Source organism: Pseudophryne corroboree, chromosome 1, assembly GCF_028390025.1.
Source record: "Pseudophryne corroboree isolate aPseCor3 chromosome 1, aPseCor3.hap2, whole genome shotgun sequence".
NCBI lineage: Eukaryota > Metazoa > Chordata > Amphibia > Anura > Myobatrachidae > Pseudophryne > Pseudophryne corroboree.
In genome coordinates this window covers 418,525,015-418,545,980 of record NC_086444.1, presented here as the reverse complement: position 1 = coordinate 418,545,980, position 20,966 = coordinate 418,525,015, and the positions used below count along the sequence as shown (strand labels likewise).

At 46.7% G+C, this 20,966-nt stretch overlaps 1 protein-coding gene across 2 annotated transcripts in view; it reads right to left on the bottom strand.

Moving 5' to 3' along the window:
* Positions 1–20,966, bottom strand: part of NF2 (NF2, moesin-ezrin-radixin like (MERLIN) tumor suppressor) — a 173,006-nt gene that overhangs the window by 19,547 nt on the left and 132,493 nt on the right. For both annotated transcript variants that reach the window (XM_063913354.1, XM_063913353.1), the window contains exons 12-15: positions 6,620–6,742; positions 6,266–6,483; positions 4,248–4,353; positions 1,659–1,792 (exon numbers count right to left, since the gene is read on the bottom strand). In XM_063913354.1, coding sequence (XP_063769424.1) covers positions 1,659–1,792; positions 4,248–4,353; positions 6,266–6,483; positions 6,620–6,742 — 581 coding nt within the window. The remainder of the gene's footprint in view (positions 1–1,658; positions 1,793–4,247; positions 4,354–6,265; positions 6,484–6,619; positions 6,743–20,966) is intronic.

Here is a 20,966-nt window from a genome sequence, read left to right as displayed (position 1 = left end):
CTTTTCTGTAGAGTAGTCTGCAGGGGAGAGCCAGGGAGCTTCCTTCCAGCGGAACTGTGAGGGAAAATGGCGCCCAGTGTGCTGAGGGAGATAGCTCCGCCCCTTTTCCGCGGCCTATTCTCCCGCTTTTTTATGGAATCTGGCAGGGGTATTTACCTCATATATAGCCCATGGGGCTATATATTGAGGTATTTTTGCCAGCCAAGGTGTTTTTATTGCTGCCTCAGGGTGCCCCCCCCCCCAGCGCCCTGCACCCTCAGTGACCGGAGTGTGAAGTGTGAGAGGAGCAACGGCGCACAGCTGCAGTGCTGTGCGCTACCTTGGTGAAGACTGATGTCTTCATGCCGCCGATTTTCCGGACCATCTTCTTGCTTCTGGCTCTGCAAGGGGGACGGCGGCGCGGCTCCGGGACCGAACATCAAGGCTGGGCCTGCGGTCGATCCCTCTGGAGCTAATGGTGTCCAGTAGCCTAAGAAGCCCAATCCGGCTGCAAGCAGGCGAGTTCGCTTCTTCTCCCCTTAGTCCCTCGCTGCAGTGAGCCTGTTGCCAGCAGGTCTCACTGAAAATAATAAACCTAAGACTATCTTTCTTCTAAGAGCTCAGGAGAGCCCCTAGTGTGCATCCAACCTCGGCCGGGCACAAAATCTAACTGAGGCTTGGAGGAGGGTCATAGTGGGAGGAGCCAGTGCACACCAGGTAGTCCTAAATCTTTCTAGAGTGCCCAGCCTCCTTCGGAGCCCGCTATTCCCCATGGTCCTTTCGAAGTTCCCAGCATCCACTAGGACGTTAGAGAAATAACAATACACATATTACATTTAGATTCACAAGGAAAAGATATACACGTTACAGTTTACATTAAAATACAATTACCTGGCGTAGATTTTACAGCTATTGGGGTCTGAAAACCCAATAGTGTAAGACCCTAGGGGGAAGGAAAAGGGAGGGGGGGGGGGGGTAATGGAGTCTGCACATTTGTATTAAATAGCCCTATACCGTGCATAATTCATGATACTACACCAGTGTCTTTGAGATTCATTTGGTAACATGATGATGATGATCAGAAGATAATTGTAATTTTGATTCGGGTTTGGTATGTGTGACCGGCGCACAATACAGATGTCGGGATCCCAGCTGTTAGATGGCCGGCGGGGGGTGAGCGCAACGAAGCCCCTTGCAGGCTCGCCACACAGTGGACTTGGTGGCTCACTGCGCTTGCCACAGGTTTTTTCCCACTGTATGGATGTCGTGGACACCCATAGAGTATGTCGACTACCGGTATATTTAGGGGTCGGGATCCAGGCGTCGGTATTGTAAATGGCGGTCTCCTGACTGCCGGTCACATAACTGCATCCCCTTGTGTCAATCTATTTTCAGGGTAAAAAAGCCAAATTATTGGTCATTATTTTTCAGCTGCCGTGGCTTCAGTGCTAACTGTATAACCCCAGGGTTCAGTAAATCCACTGTTTAGGTCCTGTAAGAAAACTGTAGAATGGGCCAGTCATTGACACTGCCTTATGGGAACGGCGCACTTTCCAAAAGACTACACTGCTAATCCCCATGTACTATACTAGCAGATTACCACTTAAGATACGTGGCAACATGCAGAAACTGAAATCCTAATAAAAAGATATTTTCTAAATTTCTGATCATAGACTTACTTTTCTTTCTCAATTTCCATGGACAGGCGTTTCATATCTGTGTCCTTGAAATCATAGGGCAGGCTGTCACTGAACATGCTGAAGCTTGGCACATCTACAGGGGGCACAGAACTGCTGCTGGTTCCTGCTGCTTGCTGGAAAGGTAATTACTTTCTTTTAGAAGAATTCCATATTTTAGAAAAGAAGAAAATGGTAACAAACCAAAAATGATAAGACAATCCAAACAACAACAATGTTCTGAACAAAACAACAATATTCTCACAGTTGTTGAGCAGATCAATGCTTGGTCTAGCATAGTTTGGCAAAAGTTCATGACCTATGTAATGTAGGCCACTGGCATTCTCATAGGCCAAGAGATCTTGTTAATTATAACTACCCCTTACTCATACAGTGCTAACATATTTAGCTGCATACTAAAATGTTATTCTCTGGGCAGACTACATCAGGCTCATATTTTGTACTTAATCATAGGTATATGTATATTACACTTAGCCATACTCATTAACAGGTTAAGTTTAATGTGATTTCTCAGTGATTATTAATACCTGGAGGAGCTTATATTCCTGCTTTCCCACAACTAGACACAATAATAATGGTAGATGCTAGAATCAAGTGGGCTAAGGGACCTTTTCCGTAAGGGGAGGAGTTACGATGCAAGGGGGAGGAGCTAGGCCAGCGGGATAGTTCCTCTACTATCCACGCCACCAACTATTACCTTTAGTAATTAGGTGGTGAGCGAAGCGGAGCGGAGCGAGCCACCGTGCCCGAAGTGTGGCGAGCGAAGCGAGCCCGCGAGGGTACTTTTCGGGTACCCTGTTCGCCCGTAGCTCCTCCCCCTGGTGACGTGTGTCTCCTCCCCTAGGTACGTCACAAGGTCCCTTCTCCCACTCCGATATAGAACCAACCCAATAATAATATCTGCATCTATCCTTTTTTTTTTTTTAATTCTTTATTTTTGTATGGTCAGACAAAGTGGTTAAACAATACAATAAGAAAAAGGACAAGCGGCCAAAAGACCAAGGAGGGGGGAACCACGGTGCAATCAAATCACAGGAAGTATTTTGAGAACAGTTAGATTAAGAAAGAAGGGCAAAGGAGAGAAGAAAAAAAAAGAAAGGATGGAGAAGAAGTAGTAGCTGATGCCCATGGGCCTGCGGATGGAGCTAAGAATAAGGAGGGGGGGGGGGGGGGGGGGGGGGCGGTGATCTACGGTTCTGCAACGAGCCAAGGGGCCCAGACCTGCTCAAAAACGTGACCCCGATCATGGAGATAATATGTAATCCTCTCCATTGTGCATCTATCCTTTTCATCATTTCATAAGTGTTCACGTCTATGAAATCGCAGTTTAAATTGTCCTCACACCTTGACTACTGCTTAATACATATAATGTGTGAGACAATTGCTGCTTTAAAATGACATTTTAGGGCAAAGTATAAAATACACTTTTCATTCTCCATTTCTTTTTAGCATTGCATATTTAAATTCACCAGACATTGGAATGAGTGTCAAACTAAAAGGACCAAATGCAAAACTTTCTGCCAAACACTATGACTCCATAAGGCAATGATATCCAGTCTATAAAGATTTATATAAGGTGTACTTTGCTTAGAGGCATCTACTGATACAAATAAGGCCATGTATGCAAAAGGTAGCAAAGTGAGGCAGTTGAAAAGATGAGCCCAAACACCGTGGGGCAATTCAGTTCACTGTAATGTAGAATAGCACTGGGAAGGAGTATCCGCTATTCAATTGCCTGGCACTTAAGTTTGAAAATGCAATTTACCACGCCTAAAGCCTGGGATTTAGTCGCGGCAAACAGTATTCTCCGAGTGTAGTTCCCAGCACAATGTTGTTAGCGCACATCTAGTAGGCCCTCAACTAGCATTGCAACACTAGTTTAGTTGGATTAGGGTGCAATCAGAAAGTTAGGTTTAGGCTGCGGGGGGGGAGGGTAAGGATGTGAGGAGGGGGGGTTAGGGACCACCAAGGAGGGTTAGGTTGCAGGGCTAGGAGGGTTAAGTTCAGGCTGCGGGGGGGGGGGGGAGGGGGGCTAGACTTAGGCACCACCGGGGATGGTTAGGATCAGGCTGCGGGAAGGGAGGGATAGGATTAGGGGGTAGAAGAGGAGGGTTAGGATACTTACCTCGTAGGTGTCAAGATCCTGCGTGTCAGGATGCCACTGTCTGTATTCTGACCTCCGGCATCCCAACACCATCCCTTACAAAAGTATTCTGCTATTGCTCTTATATCTAGAGGCATGCGGTTACTGGGACATTGTGGAGAAAGCAGGGTTGTTGCTGAAATTTATGCTTCCAGAATTTGGTTGTAGTTTTGGTTAGCGCTTCAGGAAGACTAGATTCAGCACAACTCTAGAATACCTATTTAGTTATTAGATTTTTTTTATGCATAACTTACCAATGTCATGTACAAAGTGACAATGAACAGGAAATAACTGTAATAATATAGTAAAGCTATAATGGAAACAAATTAAAGGGTTTAAAAACATTTGTAATTGTCCAGCCTTAGAAAAGAAACTGACATTATGGGTTGAGCTCACACATTAAGGTTTCCTATGTAGCAGTAAAGTACCGTAAAGGCTGTTTTGTTGGAAATATCCAGAAGCTTTTGTTTGGCTCTGCGTTCAGACTCACGGGCCTCTTGCAGATCTTGTTTCAGCTGTTCTGCTTCTTTGGATCTTAGACGGAGAAGGGTAAAGAGACAGGCATTAAAACTGAGGGGGCTATCCTATTAGCCCCGGTAAAACATTGGGTGCGAAAAACATATGCAGGCGAAACAATCCCTGATGACTGGGACAACCTGCAGTGTCCCATGCCCGCTGCAGCAGCAGGCTGGGACTGCAGGCATGACGCTTTGGCCCGGAAGCTGCCACCCGGCGTGGTGACTCCCAGCGGGTAAGCCGGGCCAGCACCGTGACCAGTCACATGACGGGGGAGCAGCCATGGAACCAGGGGAGCCGTAGGAGCAGCGCTGCAGCGGGAGCTGTCAGCAGCCGGGTGCAGAATCAGGTAACCCCCAATAAGCCACAGCTCGTGCTGGCTTATCAGGGGTAATAAGATAGCCCCTGGCAGGACAATAAGCCACTGTAAATTACCAGGGCTAATTGGATATCCCCCTAAATGCTAACACAGAAGTTCCAAGTTCTAAAGTCATCAACACTGAAAGTCCCATAGACATGCGCAGGAAAGTGAGCAATATTTGGCTAGCATACTTATCAAGGATGTGCACAGCTGAACACTGTGACCACAAATTTCTTCCTTATGGGTATATTTATTGCAATCTGCACCTCGGATGCAATGTGATAAATTTGCCCAAATCCACAATGTCATATTTGAATACACCACAAGAACGTAACAAATATCGCAGAGACAAAGCTTGCAAGAAATCTCTCTCCCTGCGAATCCTCTTACCACACTTCTCACTTTGTGAAAAATATCCTGAGACTGTGACAGTGCATGCACCACCGCTAGCTACCTTTTTTTTTTTAAACGTAGTGATCAGCCTGTAGTCTATCAGACACAAATGGCTGATCACAGGGGCTGGATCTAAGCTCAGTCTTCCCAGCCAGCAGGAGTAGGGGAGCCGTATTAACGCTATCTAGGGATAGCATTATTATCACAGGGCTCCCTCCGGTATTATTTTTAAAATGTAATTTTTGTAAATTCGGGCAGATCGCATTTCCCACTACAAGTATGGGAAATGCAAACTGGTTACTAATAAATTGCAAATTTAAGGGCTTGGAGGAAAATTTTGTGTTAGAGCATTCAGGTGAAAATAAAATAATGTGAAAAGGTTGTGAAAATACCCATTTTCACATTAATTTAGTTAAAATAATTTTGATAAATTAGCCCATTCGTGTCCACACTGCCAAGGTAAGTCTTCTAAAAACTAGACATATGGAATAAAGTTTAAATTCATTAACGTAATATAGGAAAGTGAAGGAAAGTGAAAAAAATAGTACATTTAGGAGGAGCTGTTCTAAGCCTGGGAGAGTGATAGCGGAAAGAGATAAGGTACCATCCAATCAGCTCCTAACTCCCATGTTGCAGGCTGTATTTGAAAAATTAGAGTTAGGAGCTGATAGGTTGGGAGTTTTTTTCTCTCCACTTTATCAACTTTATCACTCTCCAAGGCTTTGTACATCTCCCCCATAGTCAAATATGAATGCAGAATATGTAATGTTAATGCAAGATCAGCAGCAACAGAGGAAAGGTACGTAGGAGTAATAATATCAGATGGTAACACTGGAGAATATGGGGAAATATAATGAAGTGTGATTTGTCACAATCACAGCTTTTCAGTGATTTTTACACAGGCATTAAAGCAGCATTTTGTTTAAAGGCCAAAACACAGATTTTTGTTTTTGTAAAAAAATTGCAGCTTTAAATCCCATGGCAAAAATGACAGGAAAGCTGCAATTATGACAAACTGCACTGCATTCCATTTCCCCCTACAACACCCATTTTTTCTGATGTTATTACTCCTAGGTTCCTTTGTTCAGTTGCTCTTTAAACATCAACTATCTAAACAAATTCAGGTGGACACACAATACAAGATTCTATCTAGCTTCATTTCCTAGATAAACTTACCTTCGTTCTGACTCTTCTGCCATCTTTAGCGCCAACATCTCTGTCTCCAGTACCTTCTGCTCCATTAGCCGCTTTTCCTCCTCACCGCGAATGGCTGTGGCTTTAATTCTCTGCATCTCCTGCTCGGCCTCAGCAGCTTTCTGGGCCAGCAGTTTAGCTTCCTCCTCTGTGATTTGTGCTTTCTCTGCAAGCAAGTCGGCAGTTTCTTCTGATCTCATCTGGGCAGTCAAGAAAGTGGTTAACAGTTCCATTTGTACTGTGGTCTACAAGAACATGGCACTTATTTTCAAGATACCTATTTTGAAGTTTAGAACACCTTGAGCTTCAAATGTTTCCATCTGATTTAGCACTCACCAGAGCATCATTGGCCATTTGTGCCTCCTCCTTCAGCTGTAACAACCTTCTTTCCATGTCATCTCGAGTCCTCTCCGCTTCCTCTCTCAACTGTTTTTCCCGGGCCAGCCTCTGTCGCTCCATCTGTAAAGGATTCAGTTAAAAAAATATATATACACAGAGAAACTATATTTTATATATATATATATATCACACCCATTTTATGATGGGAAGCCACAAGCACTTGTTTTGCCTATCACATTGACCATAAATAATTTAAGTTTGCACTGGACCATCAACCCGAGGCATTCCTGCAAGTGCCCAGAGGGACCCCGATTGGAAAAACTGCAATAGGCACAAAACAAGGATCAATAAACTTTTAATTTATTACCCAACAATTTCAAGGGAAATAATGGGATATTTATACAAAATAAATCTTTTTCTCTGAATTCATGGTGACACTGTGCCATGGTACTACTATAAAAGCTCTTTCCGGTGTATAGCTCTTCTAGTCTGACGGCCACCTTGGCAGACTGCACTCATTGAAGAAGCAACAATAAAACTTTACTTGCTTAAACATGTAAAATACATACAATTTCCTAGTTGAAAAAAGCCTGGTAGAATTGTTAAAAGGCCCCTATGCTAACAGAAGTATGTGCAATGCCGCAATGAAGGATGCACTACTATTGTGGGTGTGGCCATCCCATGTAGCAACACGTTTCCGTTTCACTCTCTTTTTGTGTTCATTGACTAGTGTCACAGGGACAGCATAAACATGATTCAAATGGATGTGGAACAGCAGGGTGTGGAATCCAGTCCAGGTATTCAGCTTGATCAAGTCTAAACAACAGCAAGCATGATTGCATTCAGCCTGCTGTTAAAATGGTTTCAGACACAAGAGACAGGGCTCCTGATGGTGAACTAGTCGCCTAGGTGATAGGCCAGGGGGGTGGCTACTGTTAGGGGTCCTGAATCAACGGTCTCTGGAGAATTTACACTCTGTAAGCTAAGAACTGCTGTGAACTATTCTGTAACTTGTGACTGCTAATGTTCAGTTGTAAATTGCCTACCTGTGGAAAATAAACCTGCAGTGTGGAACTTTTACCCGGTGTATGTGACCCTTGTCACACTATGTATTGTGAATAAGAAATGGGGATCTATTACTGCGCATGCTAGGAGCTGCAAACTCTTAACTATGAAGTATGTACACCCAACATACAGATCGGACAATAGTATATAATAGGAAATTATTTCGAACTCACAATGGCCAAAACTTAAATATACAGTACTTCACTTCAATTAAAGTCCTTAATCTCGATGTTTTTGGAGATACGAAGAACTTTTCAATCTTTACTAAGAGTACCATAGGTCCATAAACTTTCCAGGAGAGGGTATCCTATAAGGCATGTTGGTGTATTGGTCTTGTCAGTTGCCAACTCTTTGATTTTGCTGCTGTCACCACTTCTTCCACTATATAGCTGTGTGTTTTGAAATGTTTTACATATTTCTTCCTGGCAGCAGCTGCATGAAAGACGCCCGACCTCCACTACGCTGGGAGCACATCCATTCAGGAAGCAGTAGCACCCGGCAGATACAGTTCCTCGTATCTCCAAAAACATCGAGATTAAGGACTTTTATTAAAGTGAAGTACTGTATATTTCAGTTTTGTCCATAGTGAGCGCGAAATCATTTAACTGTGTTCCTATTATCTCCTATTACACTATGTATTGTATTTGCTTCTACAATCTGTTAAGCGCCTTGAGTCCTATTGGAGAAAGAGCGCTATACAAAAAAAAAATTAATGTATTACTATTATATCCATTCTGCAGGAAAATCTGCTATTTGTTTAATCAAGCCTCCACAAGACAGAACCAGAGAAACTAAACCAAGAAAGAGAAATAACAGTTCCATTCCTGGATAAAGTGACTTTGTTAAACTTGAGAGAATAAAAAAGTGGGTACTAATTTACCCCAATATGAAAAATCAGTTTGCTCATTCATCCTTTTGAAGACACTGCACCATAGGGGACAAACCAAAGCCAACCATTCAGGGTAGTAGGTTAATAAAGTTCTGGTGTGTAGAACATTACAGCCAAAGCTGGCATTCTTGGACACAAAAACAAAATTTTGTGAAAAAATAAGATTTTACTTACCGATAAATCTATTTCTCGTAGTCCGTAGTGGATGCTGGGAACTCCGTAAGGACCATGGGGAATAGCGGCTCCGCAGGAGACTGGGCACATCTAAAGAAAGCTTTAGGACTAGCTGGTGTGCACTGGCTCCTCCCCCTATGACCCTCCTCCAAGCCTCAGTTAGGATACTGTGCCCGGACGAGCGTACATAATAAGGAAGGATATTGAATCCCGGGTAAGACTCATACCAGCCACACCAATCACACCGTACAACTTGTGATCTGAACCCAGTTAACAGTATGATAACAACGAAGGAGCCTCTGAAAAGATGGCTCACAACAACAATAACCCGATTTAGTTAACAATAACTATGTACAAGTATTGCAGACAATCCGCACTTGGGATGGGCGCCCAGCATCCACTACGGACTACGAGAAATAGATTTATCGGTAAGTAAAATCTTATTTTCTCTGACGTCCTAGTGGATGCTGGGAACTCCGTAAGGACCATGGAGATTATACCAAAGCTCCCAAACGGGCGGGAGAGTGCGGATGACTCTGCAGCACCGAATGAGAGAACTCCAGGTCCTCCTCAGCCAGGGTATCAAATTTGTAGAATTTAGCAAACGTGTTTGCCCCTGACCAAGTAGCTGCTCGGCAAAGTTGTAAAGCCGAGACCCCTCGGGCAGCCGCCCAAGATGAGCCCACTTTCCTTGTGGAATGGGCTTTTACAGATTTTGGCTGTGGCAGGCCTGCCACAGAATGTGCAAGCTGAATTGTACTACAAATCCAACGAGCAATAGTCTGCTTAGAAGCAGGAGCACCCAGCTTGTTGGGTGCATACAGGATAAACAGCGAGTCAGATTTTCTGACTCCAGCCGTCCTGGAAACATATATTTTCAGGGCCCTGACAACGTCAAGTAACTTGGAGTCCTCCAAGTCCCTAGTAGCCGCAGGCACCACAATAGGTTGGTTCATGTGAAAAGCAGAAACCACCTTAGGGAGAAATTGAGGACGAGTCCTCAATTCTGCCCTGTCAGAATGAAAAATTAAGTAAGGGCTTTTATATGATAAAAGCCGCCAATTCTGACACACGCCTGGTTGAAGCCAGGGCTAACAGCATCGTCACCTTCCATGTGAGATGATATTTTAAGTCCACAGTGGTGAGTGGTTCAACCAATGTGACTTAAGGAACCTCAAAACAACATTGAGATCCCAAGGTGCCACTGGAGGCACAAAAGGAGGTTGTATATGCAGTACCCCTTTTACAAATGTCTGAACTTCAGGTACTGAAGCCAGTTCTTTCTGGAAGAAAATCGACAGGGCCGAAATTTGAACCTTAATGGACCCTAATTTTAGGCCCATAGACAGTCCTGTCTGCAGGAAATGGAGGAAACGACCTAGTTGAAATTCCTCTGTAGGGGCCTTCTTGGCCTCACATCACGCAACATATTTTCGCCAAATGCGGTGATAATGTTTTGCGCTTACATCCTTCCTGGCTTTGACCAGGGTAGGGATGACTTCATCTGGAATGCCTTTTTCCTTCAGGATCCGGCGTTCAACCGCCATGCTGTCAAACGCAGCCGCGGTAAGTCTTGGAACAGACAAGGCCCCTGCTGGAGCAGGTCCTTTCTTAGAGGTAGAGGCCACGGGTCTTCCGTGAGCATCTCTTGAAGTTCCGGGTACCAAGTCCTTCTTGGCCAATCCGGAACCACGAGTATCGTTCTTACTCCTCTCCTTCTTATGATTCTCAGTACTTTTGGTATGAGAGGCAGAGGAGGGAACACATACACTGACTGGTACACCCACGGTGTCACCAGAGCGTCCACCGCTATTGCCTGAGGGTCCCTTGACCTTGCGCAATATCTGTCCAGTTTCTTGTTAAGACGGGACGCCATCATGTCCACCTTTGGTTTTTCCCAACGGTTTACAATCAATTGGAAGACTTCTGGGTGAAGTCCCCACTCCCCCGGGTGGAGGTCGTGTCTGCTGAGGAAGTCTGCTTCCCAGTTGTCCACTCCCGGAATGAACACTGCTGACAGTGCTATCACATGATTTTCCGCCCAGCAGAGAATCCTTGCAGCTTCTGCCATTGCCCTCCTGCTTCTTGTGCCGCCCTGTCTGTTTACGTGGGCGACAGCCGTGATGTTGTCCGACTGGATCAATACCGGTTGAACCTGAAGCAGAGGCTTTGCTTGACTTAGGGCATTGTAAATGGCCCTTAGTTCCAGGATATTTTTGTCTCCAGGCTTGACCATAAGCCCTGGATATTTCTTCCCTGTGTGACTGCTCCCCAGCCTCGCAGGCTGGCATCCGTGGTCACCAGGACCCAGTCCTGAATGCCGAATCTGCGGCCCTCTAGAAGATGAGCCCTCTGCAACCACCACAGGAGGGACACCCTTGTCCTTGGTGACAGGGTTATCCGCTGATGCATCTGAAGATGCGACCCGGACCATTTGTCCAGTAGGTTCCACTGGAAAGTTCTTGCGTGGAATCTGCCGAATGGGATTGCTTCGTAGGAAGCCACCATTTTTACCCAGAACCCTTGTGCATTGATGCACTGAGACTTGGTTCGGTTTTAGGAGGTTCCTGACTAGCTCGGATAACTCCCTGGCTTTCTCCTCCGGGAGAAACACCTTCTTTCTGGACTGTGTCCAGGATCATCCCTAGGAACAGAAGACAAGTCGTCGGAACCAGCTGCGATTTTGGAATATTGAGAATCCACTCGTGCTGCCGCAACACTACCTGAGATAGTGCTACACCGACCTCCAACTGTTCTCTGGATCTTACCCTTATCAGGGAATCGTCCAAGTAAAGGATAACTAAAATTCCCTTCCTTCGAAGGAATATCATCATTTCGGTCATTACTTCAGTAAAGACCCGGGGTGCCGTGGACCATCCCTACGGCAGCGTCTGAACTGATAGTGACAGTTCTGTACCATAACCTGAGATACCTTTGGTGAGAAGGGTAAATTTTGACATGAAGGTAAGCATCCTTGATGTCCCGAGACATCATGTAGTCCCCTTCTTCCAGGTTTGCAATCACTGCTCTGAGTGACTCAATTTTGAATTTGAACCTCTGTATGTAAGTGTTCAAAGATTTTAGATTTTAAAATCGGTCTCACCGAGCCGTCTGGCTTCGGTACCACAATAGTGTGGAATAATACCCCGTTCCCTGTTGCAGGAGGGGTACCTTAATTATCACCTGCTGGGAATACAGCTTGTGAATGGCTTCCAAAACTGCCTCCCTGACAGCGGGAGACGTCGGTAAAACAGACTTTTTGGAAACGGCGAGGGGAATACGTCTCGAATTCCAATTTGTACCCCTGAAATATTACCTGAAGGATCCAGGGGTCTACTTGCGAGTGAGCCCACTGCGCACTGAAATTCACTGAGAACGGGCCCCCACCGTGCCTGAACTTGTAAAGCCCTAGCGTCATACTGAGGGCTTGGCAGCGGCGGAAAAGGGTTTCTGTTCCTGGGAACTGGCTGATCTCTGCAGCCATTTTCCTCTCCCTCTGTCACGAGCAGAAAAGAGGAACCCTTTTGTCCGCTTGCCAACCAGGACTGCGCCTGATAATACGGCGTCTTATTTTGAGAGGCGACCTAGGGTACATCCCCTTTTTTAAGGCAATACTTCCAAATGCCGTTTGGAATCCCTGACCACTTTACTGGTAGAATACAAAGCACTTAGACTTGATGCCAGTCGGCAAATATTCCGCTGTGCATCATGCATATATAGAAAAGCATCTTTTAATTGCTCTATAGGCAATAATATACTGTCCTTATCTAGGATATCAATATTTCCAGTCAGGGAATCCGACCACGCCACCCAGCACTGCACATCCAGGCTGAGGCGATTGCTGGTCGCAGTATAACACCAGTATGTGTGTAAATACATTTTAGGATACCCTCCTGCTTTTTATCAGCAGGATCCTTAAGGGCGGCCATCTCAAGAGAGGGTAGAGCCCTTGTTCTTACAATCGTGTGAGCGCCTTATCCCCTGTAGGGGGTGTTTCCCAACGCACCCTAACCTCTGGCGGGAAAAGGTATACTGCCAATAACTTTTTAGAATTATCAATTGTTATCGGAGGAAAACCCACGCATCATCACACACCTCATTTTATTTTTCAGATTCAGGAAAACTATAGGAAGTTTTTCCTCACCAAACATAATACCCCTTTTTTTGGTGGTATTCATATTATCAGAAAAGTGTAAACATTTTCCATTGCCTCAATCATGCAATGTGTGGCCCTATTGGAAATCACGGTTGTCTCTTCACGTCGACACAGGAGCCAGTATCCGTGTCGGCGTCTGTATCTGAGGTAACGGGCGCTTTAGAGCCCCTGTATGAGACATCTGGACATGCACAAGCTGAGTAGCCGGCTGTCTCATGTCAACCACTGTCTTTTATACAAAGCTGACACTGTCACGCAATTTCAACAGTACATCCACTCAGGTGTCGACCCCCTAGGGGGTGACAACACTATTACAGACACTCTACTCCGTCTCCACATCATTTTTCTCCTCATACATGTCGACACAAAAGTACCGACACACAGCACACACACAGGGAATGCTCTGATAGAGGACAGGACCCACTAGCCCTTTGGGGAGACAGAGGGAGAGTTTGCCAGCACACACCAGAGCGCTATATATATACAGGGATAACCTTATATAAGTGTTTTTCCCTTTATAGCTGCTGTATTGTTTATACTGCGCCTAATTTGTGCCCCCCTCTCTTTTTTAACCCCTTTCTGTAGTGTAGTGACTGCAGGGGAGAGCCAGGGAGCTTCCCTCCAACTGAGCTGTGAGGGAAAATGGCGCCAGTGTGCTGAGGAGATAGGCTCCGCCCCTTTCTCGGCGTCCTTATCATCCGTTTTTCTATATGTTTTGGCAGGGGTTAAATGCATCCATATAGCCCAGGAGTTATATGTGATGCATTTATTTTAGCCATATAAGGTTTTATCGATTTATTGCGTCTCAGGGCGCTGCCCCCCCAGCGCCCTGCACCCTCAGTGACCGGAGTGTGAAGTGTGCTGAGAGCAATGGCGCACAGCTGCGGTGCTGTGCGCTACCTTATCTGAAGACAGGATCGTCTTCTGCCGCCGATTTCACCGGACCTCTTCGCTCTTCTGGCTCTGTAAGGGGGCCGGCGGCGCGGCTCCGGGACCCATCCAGGCTGAACCTGTGATCGTCCCTCTGGAGCTAATGTCCAGTAGCCTAAGAAACCCGATCCACTCTGCACGCAGGTGAGTCCGTTTCTTCTCCCCTTAGTCCCACGATGCAGTGAGCCTGTTGCCAGCAGGTCTCACTGAAAATAATAAACCTAAACTAAAACTTTCACAAAGAGCTCAGGAGAGCCCCTAGTGTGCACCCTTCTCGTCGGGCACAGAAATCTAACTGAGGCTTGGAGGAGGGTCATAGGGGGAGGAGCCAGTGCACACCAGCTAGTCCTAAAGCTTTCTTTAGATGTGCCCAGTCTCCTGCGGAGCCGCTATTCCCCATGGTCCTTACGGAGTTCCCAGCATCCACTAGGACGTCAGAGAAACAAGATTTTAAACCTACCGGTAAATCTTTTTCTCCTGGGGACTCCGTAAGGACCATAGGGCATAGACGGGCTCCGCAGGAGACATGGGCACTCTAAAGACTTTAGATGGGTGTGCACTGGCTCCTCCCTCTATGCCCCTCCTCCAGACCTCAGTTAAAGAACTGTGCCCAGAAGAGACGGACAGTACGAGGAAAGGATTTTTGTTAATCTAAGGGCAAGATACATACCAGCCCACACCATCCACACCGTACAACTTGGAACATACGAACCAGTTAACAGTATGAAACAAAACAGCATCAGCCAGAGACTGATCAAAACTGTAACATAACCCTTAGGTAAGCAATAACTATATACAAGTCTTGCAGAATTTAGTCCGCACTGGGACGGGCGCCCAGCATCCTCTACGGACTAGGAGAAAAAGATTTACCGGTAGGTTTAAAATCTTATTTTCTCTTACGTCCTAGAGGATGCTGGGGACTCCGTAAGGACCATGGGGATTATACCAAAGCTCCAGACCGGGTGGGAGAGTGCAGATGACTCTGCAGCACCGATTGAGCAAACATGAGGTCCTCCTCAGCCAAGGTATCAAACTTGTAGAATTTAGCAAAAGTGTTTGAACCTGACCAAGTAGCCGCTCGGCAAAGTTGCAATGCCGAGACTCCTCGGGCAACCACCCAAGAAGAGCCCACCTTCCTAGTGGAATGGGCCTTTACCGAATTTGGTACCGGCAATCCAGCCGTAGAATGAGCCTGCTGAATCGTGTTACAGATCCAGCGAGCAATAGTCTGCTTAGAAGCAGGGGCGCCAACATTGTTGGCTGCATACAGGACAAACAGTGCCTCTGTTTTCCTAACCCGAGCCGTCCTGGCTACATAAACCTTTAAGGCCCTGACTACATCAGGAGACCTGGAATCCTCCAAGTCCCCCGTAGCCACAGGCACCACAATAGGCTGGGTCATATGAAATGATGAAACCACCTTAGGCAGAAATTGAGGACGAGTCCTCAACTCCGCTCTATCCACATGGAAAATCAGATAGGGGCTTTTGTGAGACAAAGCTGCCAAGGCTAACAACATGACCACTTTCCAAGTGAGAAATTTCAACTCAACTGTTTGAAGAGGTTCAAACCAGTGTGACTTAAGGAACTGTAACACCACGTTAAGGTCCCATGGTGCCACTGGGGGCACAAAAGGAGGCTGGATGTGCAGCACTCCCTTTACAAAAGTCTGGACTTCTGGGAGAGAAGCCAATTCCTTCTGAAAGAATATTGACAGGGCCGAAATCTGTACCTTAATGTAGCCTAACTTTAGGCCCATATCCACTCCTGTCTGCAGAAAGTGGAGAAAACGGCCCAGGTGAAAATCTTCCGTAGGAGCATTCTTGGCTTCACACCAAGATAAATATTTTCTCCAGATACGGTAATAATGTTTCACCGTCACCTCCTTCCTAGCTTTTATCAGAGCAGGGATGACCTCCCCCGGAATACCTTTCCTAGCTAGGATTTGGCGTTCAACCGCCATGCCGTCAAACATAACCGCGGTAAGTCTTGGAACACGCAGGGCCCCTGCTGCAACAGGTCCTCCCTGGAAGGAAGAGGCCACGGATCTTCTGTGAGCATTTCCTGAAGATCTGAATACCAGGCCCTCCGAGGCCAATCCGGAACAATGAGTATTGTCTGGACTCTTTTTCGTCTTATGATTCTCAGTATTTTTGAGATGAGTGGAAAAGGAGGGAAGACATAGACCGACGGAAACATCCATGGTGTCACCAGGGCGTCTACCACTACCGCCTGAGGGTCCCTTGACCTGGAACAATACTTCCGAAGTTTCTTGTTGTGGCGTGACGCCATCATGTCTATTTGAGGAAGCCCCCAACGACTTGTTATCTCTGCAAAAACTTCTTGATGAAGACCCCACTCTCCTGGATGGAGGTCATGTCTGCTGAGGAAGTCCACTCCCGGAATGAAGACTGCTGACAGCGCGCTTATGTGATTTTCCGCCCAGTGAAGAATCCTGGTGGGTTCCGCCATTGCCACTCTGCTCCTTGTCCCGCCTTGGCGGTTTACATGAGCCACTGCTGTGACGTTGTCTGATTGAATCCGAACAGGCAGGTGACGAAGAAAAGTCTCCGCTTGTCATAGGCCGTTGTATATGGCCCTTAATTCCAGCACGTTGATGTGTAGACAAGCCTCCTGGCTCGACCACAGTCCCTGAAAATTTCTTCCTTGTGTGACTGCTCCCCATCCTCGGAGGCTCGCGTCCGTGGTCACCAGAACCCAGTCTTGAATGCCGAACCTGCGACCCTCTAGAAGGTGAGCACTCTGCAGCCACCACAAAAGAGACACCCTGGCCCTGGGGGACAGGCTTATTTTCTAAAGTATTTGTAGATGGGACCCCGACCATTTGTCCAGAAGGTCCCACTGAAATGTCCTCGCATGGAACCTGCCGAAGGGTATGGCATCGTAGGCCGCCACCATTTTTCCCAGTATTCGAGTGCATTGATGAACTGACACTCTTTTTGGCTTTAACAGGTCTCTGACCATGCTCTGGAGTTCCTGGGCTTTTTCCGTTGGGAGAAAAACCCTCTTCTTTTCCGTGTCCAGAATCATGCCTAAAAATGATAGCCAAGTCGTTGGAATCAACTGCGACTTTAGCAGATTTAGGATCCAGCCGTGTTGCTGCAGCACTCTCAGGGAGAGTGACACACTTTTCAGCAACTGATCTCTCGATCTCGCTTTTATCAGGAGATCGTCCAAGTATGGGATAATTGTGACTCCTTGTCTGCGTAGGAGCACCATCATTTCCACCATTACCTTGGTGAAAATCCTCGGGGCCATGGACAGCCCAAACGGCAACGTCTGAAACTGGTAATGACAGTCCTGTACAGCGAATCTCAGGTACGCCTGAAGAGGAGGATAAATGGGGACATGAAGGTATGCATCGTTTATGTCTAGTGATACCATAAAATCCCCCCCCCCCCCCTCTTCCAGGCTGGAGATCACTGCCCGGAGAGATTCCATCTTGAATTTGAACCTTTTTAGATACAGGTTTAGGGATTTTAGATTCAGAATGGGTCTGACCGAGCCATACGGTTTCGGGACCACAAATATGGTTGAATAGTACCCTTTCCCCTGTTGTATTAGGAGAACCTTGATAATCACCTGCTGTTGACACAGCTTTTGTATTGCAGCTAAAACTATTTCCCTCTCTGGGGGAGAAGCTGGCAAAGCCGACTTGAAAAATCGTCGAGGAGGCACTTCTTCGAATTCCAGTTTGTAGCCTTGGGAAACAATTTCTATCGCCCAAGGATCCAAATCTGACAGAACCCAGATATGGCTGAAGAGTCGAAGACGTGCCCCCACCGGCGCGGACTCCCGCAGTGGAGCCCCAGCGTCATGCGGTGGATTTTGTAGAAGCCGGGGGAGGACTTCTGTTCCTGGGAACTAGCCGTAGCAGGCATTCTTTTCCCTCTACCCTTACCTCTGGCGAGGAAGGAAGAGCCCCGGCCCCTTCTGGACTTATGCGACCGAAAGGACTGCATCTGATATTGAGGTGTTTTCTTTTGCTGTGATTTACCCGCGGTAGCTGTGGATTTACCCGCGGTAGCTGTGGAAAACAGGTCCGCGAGGCCCTCCCCAAATAAAACCTCACCCTTGTAAGGCAAAGTTTCCATATGTCTCTTTGAATCGGCATCACCCGTCCATTGGCGGGTCCACAGGGCTCGCCTAGCAGAAATTGCCATGGCATTGGCTCTTGAACCCAACAGCCCAACGTCTCTCATATATAACGCTGCGTCTTTTATATGACCCAAGGTCAATAAAATGCTATCCTTATCTAGGGTGTCACGGTCAGATGACAAGTTATCTGCCCATGCTGCTATTGCGCTACATACCCATGCCGACGCTACTGCCGATCTGAGCAAGGCCCCCGTATGTGTATAAATTGATTTTAAGGTAGTCTCCTGTCTGCGATCAGCAGGATCCTTGAGGGCTGCCGTGTCTGTAGACGGTAGCGCCACCTTTTTGGACAAGCGCGTCAAAGCCTTGTCCACCCTGGGCGAGGATTCCCACCGTAACCTGTCCTGTGCGGGGAAAGGATACGCCATAAGAATTCTCTTGGGAATCTGCAGTTTCTTGTCTGGAGTTTCCCAAGCTTTTTCAAATAAAGCTTTCAGCTCATGAGATGGGGGAAAGGTTACCTCAGGTTTCTTCTCCTTAAACATGCATACCCTCGTGTCAGGAACCGAGGGGTCCTCTGTGATATGCAAAACATCTTTTATTGCAATAATCATATAATGAATACTTTTGGCCACCCTTGGGTGTAATCTCGCATCATCGTAGTCGACACTGGAGTCAGAATCCGTGTCGGTATCAGTGTCTGCTACCTGGGACAGGGGACGTTTATGAGACCCTGAAGGGCCTTGTGACACAGTCAAAGCCATGGATCGACTCCCTGCTTTTTATCTGGACTCTGCTTTGTCCAATCTTTTATGTAATATCCATCCAATCAGGTGTCGACTGTGCCGACGGAGACACCACAATTATCTGCTCTACCTCCTCCTTAGACGAGCCTTCCGCTTCAGACATGCCGACACACACGTACCAACACCCCCACACACACTGGGATATACATATATATATGGAGACAGTCCCCCAATAAGGCCCTTTGGAGAGACAGAGAGAGAGTATGCCAGCACACACCCAGCGCCACTGGACACTGAGACAAAATCCCAGTCTGTACAGCGCTTTTATATATCAATAATACACTCACTGCGCCAAATAAATGTGCCCCCCCCTCCTTTTTGCCCTCTGTACTTGTGTTCAGGAGGGGAGAGTCCGGGGAGCAGCTTCTCTGCAGCGTGCTGTGGAAAAAATGGCGCTGGATGATCAAGCTCCGCCCCCTCAACGGCAGGCTTCGGTCCCGCTCAATTTCTTTATACTGGCGGGGGTTTATTTAATATACTGCCTCCGCATTATATATATATGTCAGCCAGTGTCCCTTGAGGTTTATTATTGCTGCCCAGGGCGCCCCCCCTGCGCCCTGCACTCATACAGTGGCATCAGTGTGTGTGAATGTGGGAGCAATGGCGCGCAGCGGTAACGCTGCGCGGTACCTCAGTGAAGATCTGAAGTCTTCTGCCGCCTTTGAAGTCTTCTTTCTTCTTATACTCACCCGGCTTCTATCTTCCGGCTCTGTGAGGAGGACGGCGGCGCGGCTCCGGGACGAACAGCGAGGATGAGACCTGCATTCCAACCCTCTGGAGCTAATGGTGTCCAGTAGCCTAAGAAGCAGCGCCTATCATTTAAGTAGGTCTGCTTCTCTCCCCTCAGTCCCACGATGCAGGGAGCCTGTTGCCAGCAGTGCTCCCTGAAAATAAAAAAACCTAACAAAAGTATTTTTCAGAGAAACTCAGTAGAGCTCCCCTGCAGTGCATCCAGTCTCCTCTGGGCACAGGATCTAACTGAGGTCTGGAGGAGGGGCATAGAGGGAGGAGCCAGTGCACACCCATCTAAAGTTCTTTATAGTGCCCATGTCTCCTGCGGAGCCCGTCTATACCCCATGGTCCTTACGGAGTCCCCAGCATCCTCTAGGACGTAAGAGAAATATAGAAGACAATGTGACAGCTGTATCAACAGAGGCTACATGCCGTCGTCCTCAAATCGCTCACTGATCTGGTTGTATGAGTTCTCAAATACTAGAGGTTTAACTGCCCCAATGTAAACATATCGAATCTTAGAAGTGATCCATCTAATTATTGTCTATTGAGAAGCAGGTCAAACTCTTATGGACATCATAACGGACAAGATCATCCATTTTCTTATTAAAGATGTATTCGATGAAGCTCTTAAAATGTATCCAATAAATGAAGTGATCACACTTCCCCTGAAGGTGTATTCTAACACAAAGCTAGAGAATTGTTCTGGTCACTGAATTATCGCCACCAGAGAAAATCTAATTCAGGTGCAAGTCCCACAGAGTCAGCAAGGCATTGACAAAAGATGCTGGCGGACTTTTGGCCCTTCAACAAATTTGCTCCATCCTATGGTTTAACCATTGTGTCATTATGTCGATATCCAGATGCAAGCATACCTTTACAATTTGGTGGAAAATGTCTGGATAAAGCATGAGTCTTCAACCTGCGGCCCTCCAGCTCCTGTAGTACTACACATCCCAGCATGCCCTACCACAGTTTTGCTATTAAGGCATGCTAAAACAAGGCAGGGCATGCAGGGATGTGTAGTTCCACAGCAGCTCGTGGGATGCAGGTTGAAGACCCATGAATAAAGGGACCACTCTTTGGAAAGCAGTACGTGCATGCTTAGGTAATTGGCCTCCCTGTTTTCCACTACTGGAATGAATATTCTGTTTTGCCCAGCACATGCTCTTGCTTAGGTCAATAATCGCATGGGAGCTCTTTTGTGTCTCCATGATGATTGATGTACAGTATGCCACAACCCGTGGCTTTGTCTGACTGAACCATAAAGAGCTTTACCCGCAACAGAGAATATCCCTGAACTAGTGTGCCAAAAACACTAGCATCTGCGTGTACCATCAAGAGCTAATGACTATCATCCACCCAAGCTGACATCCATTTTCAAAACTGTCCAATCTTACATGGATGTTGGGGTTATGGTCTCTTAACTACCAAAGGAGCTGTTTCTAGTCAGAAAAACAGAGTGCAAAACTG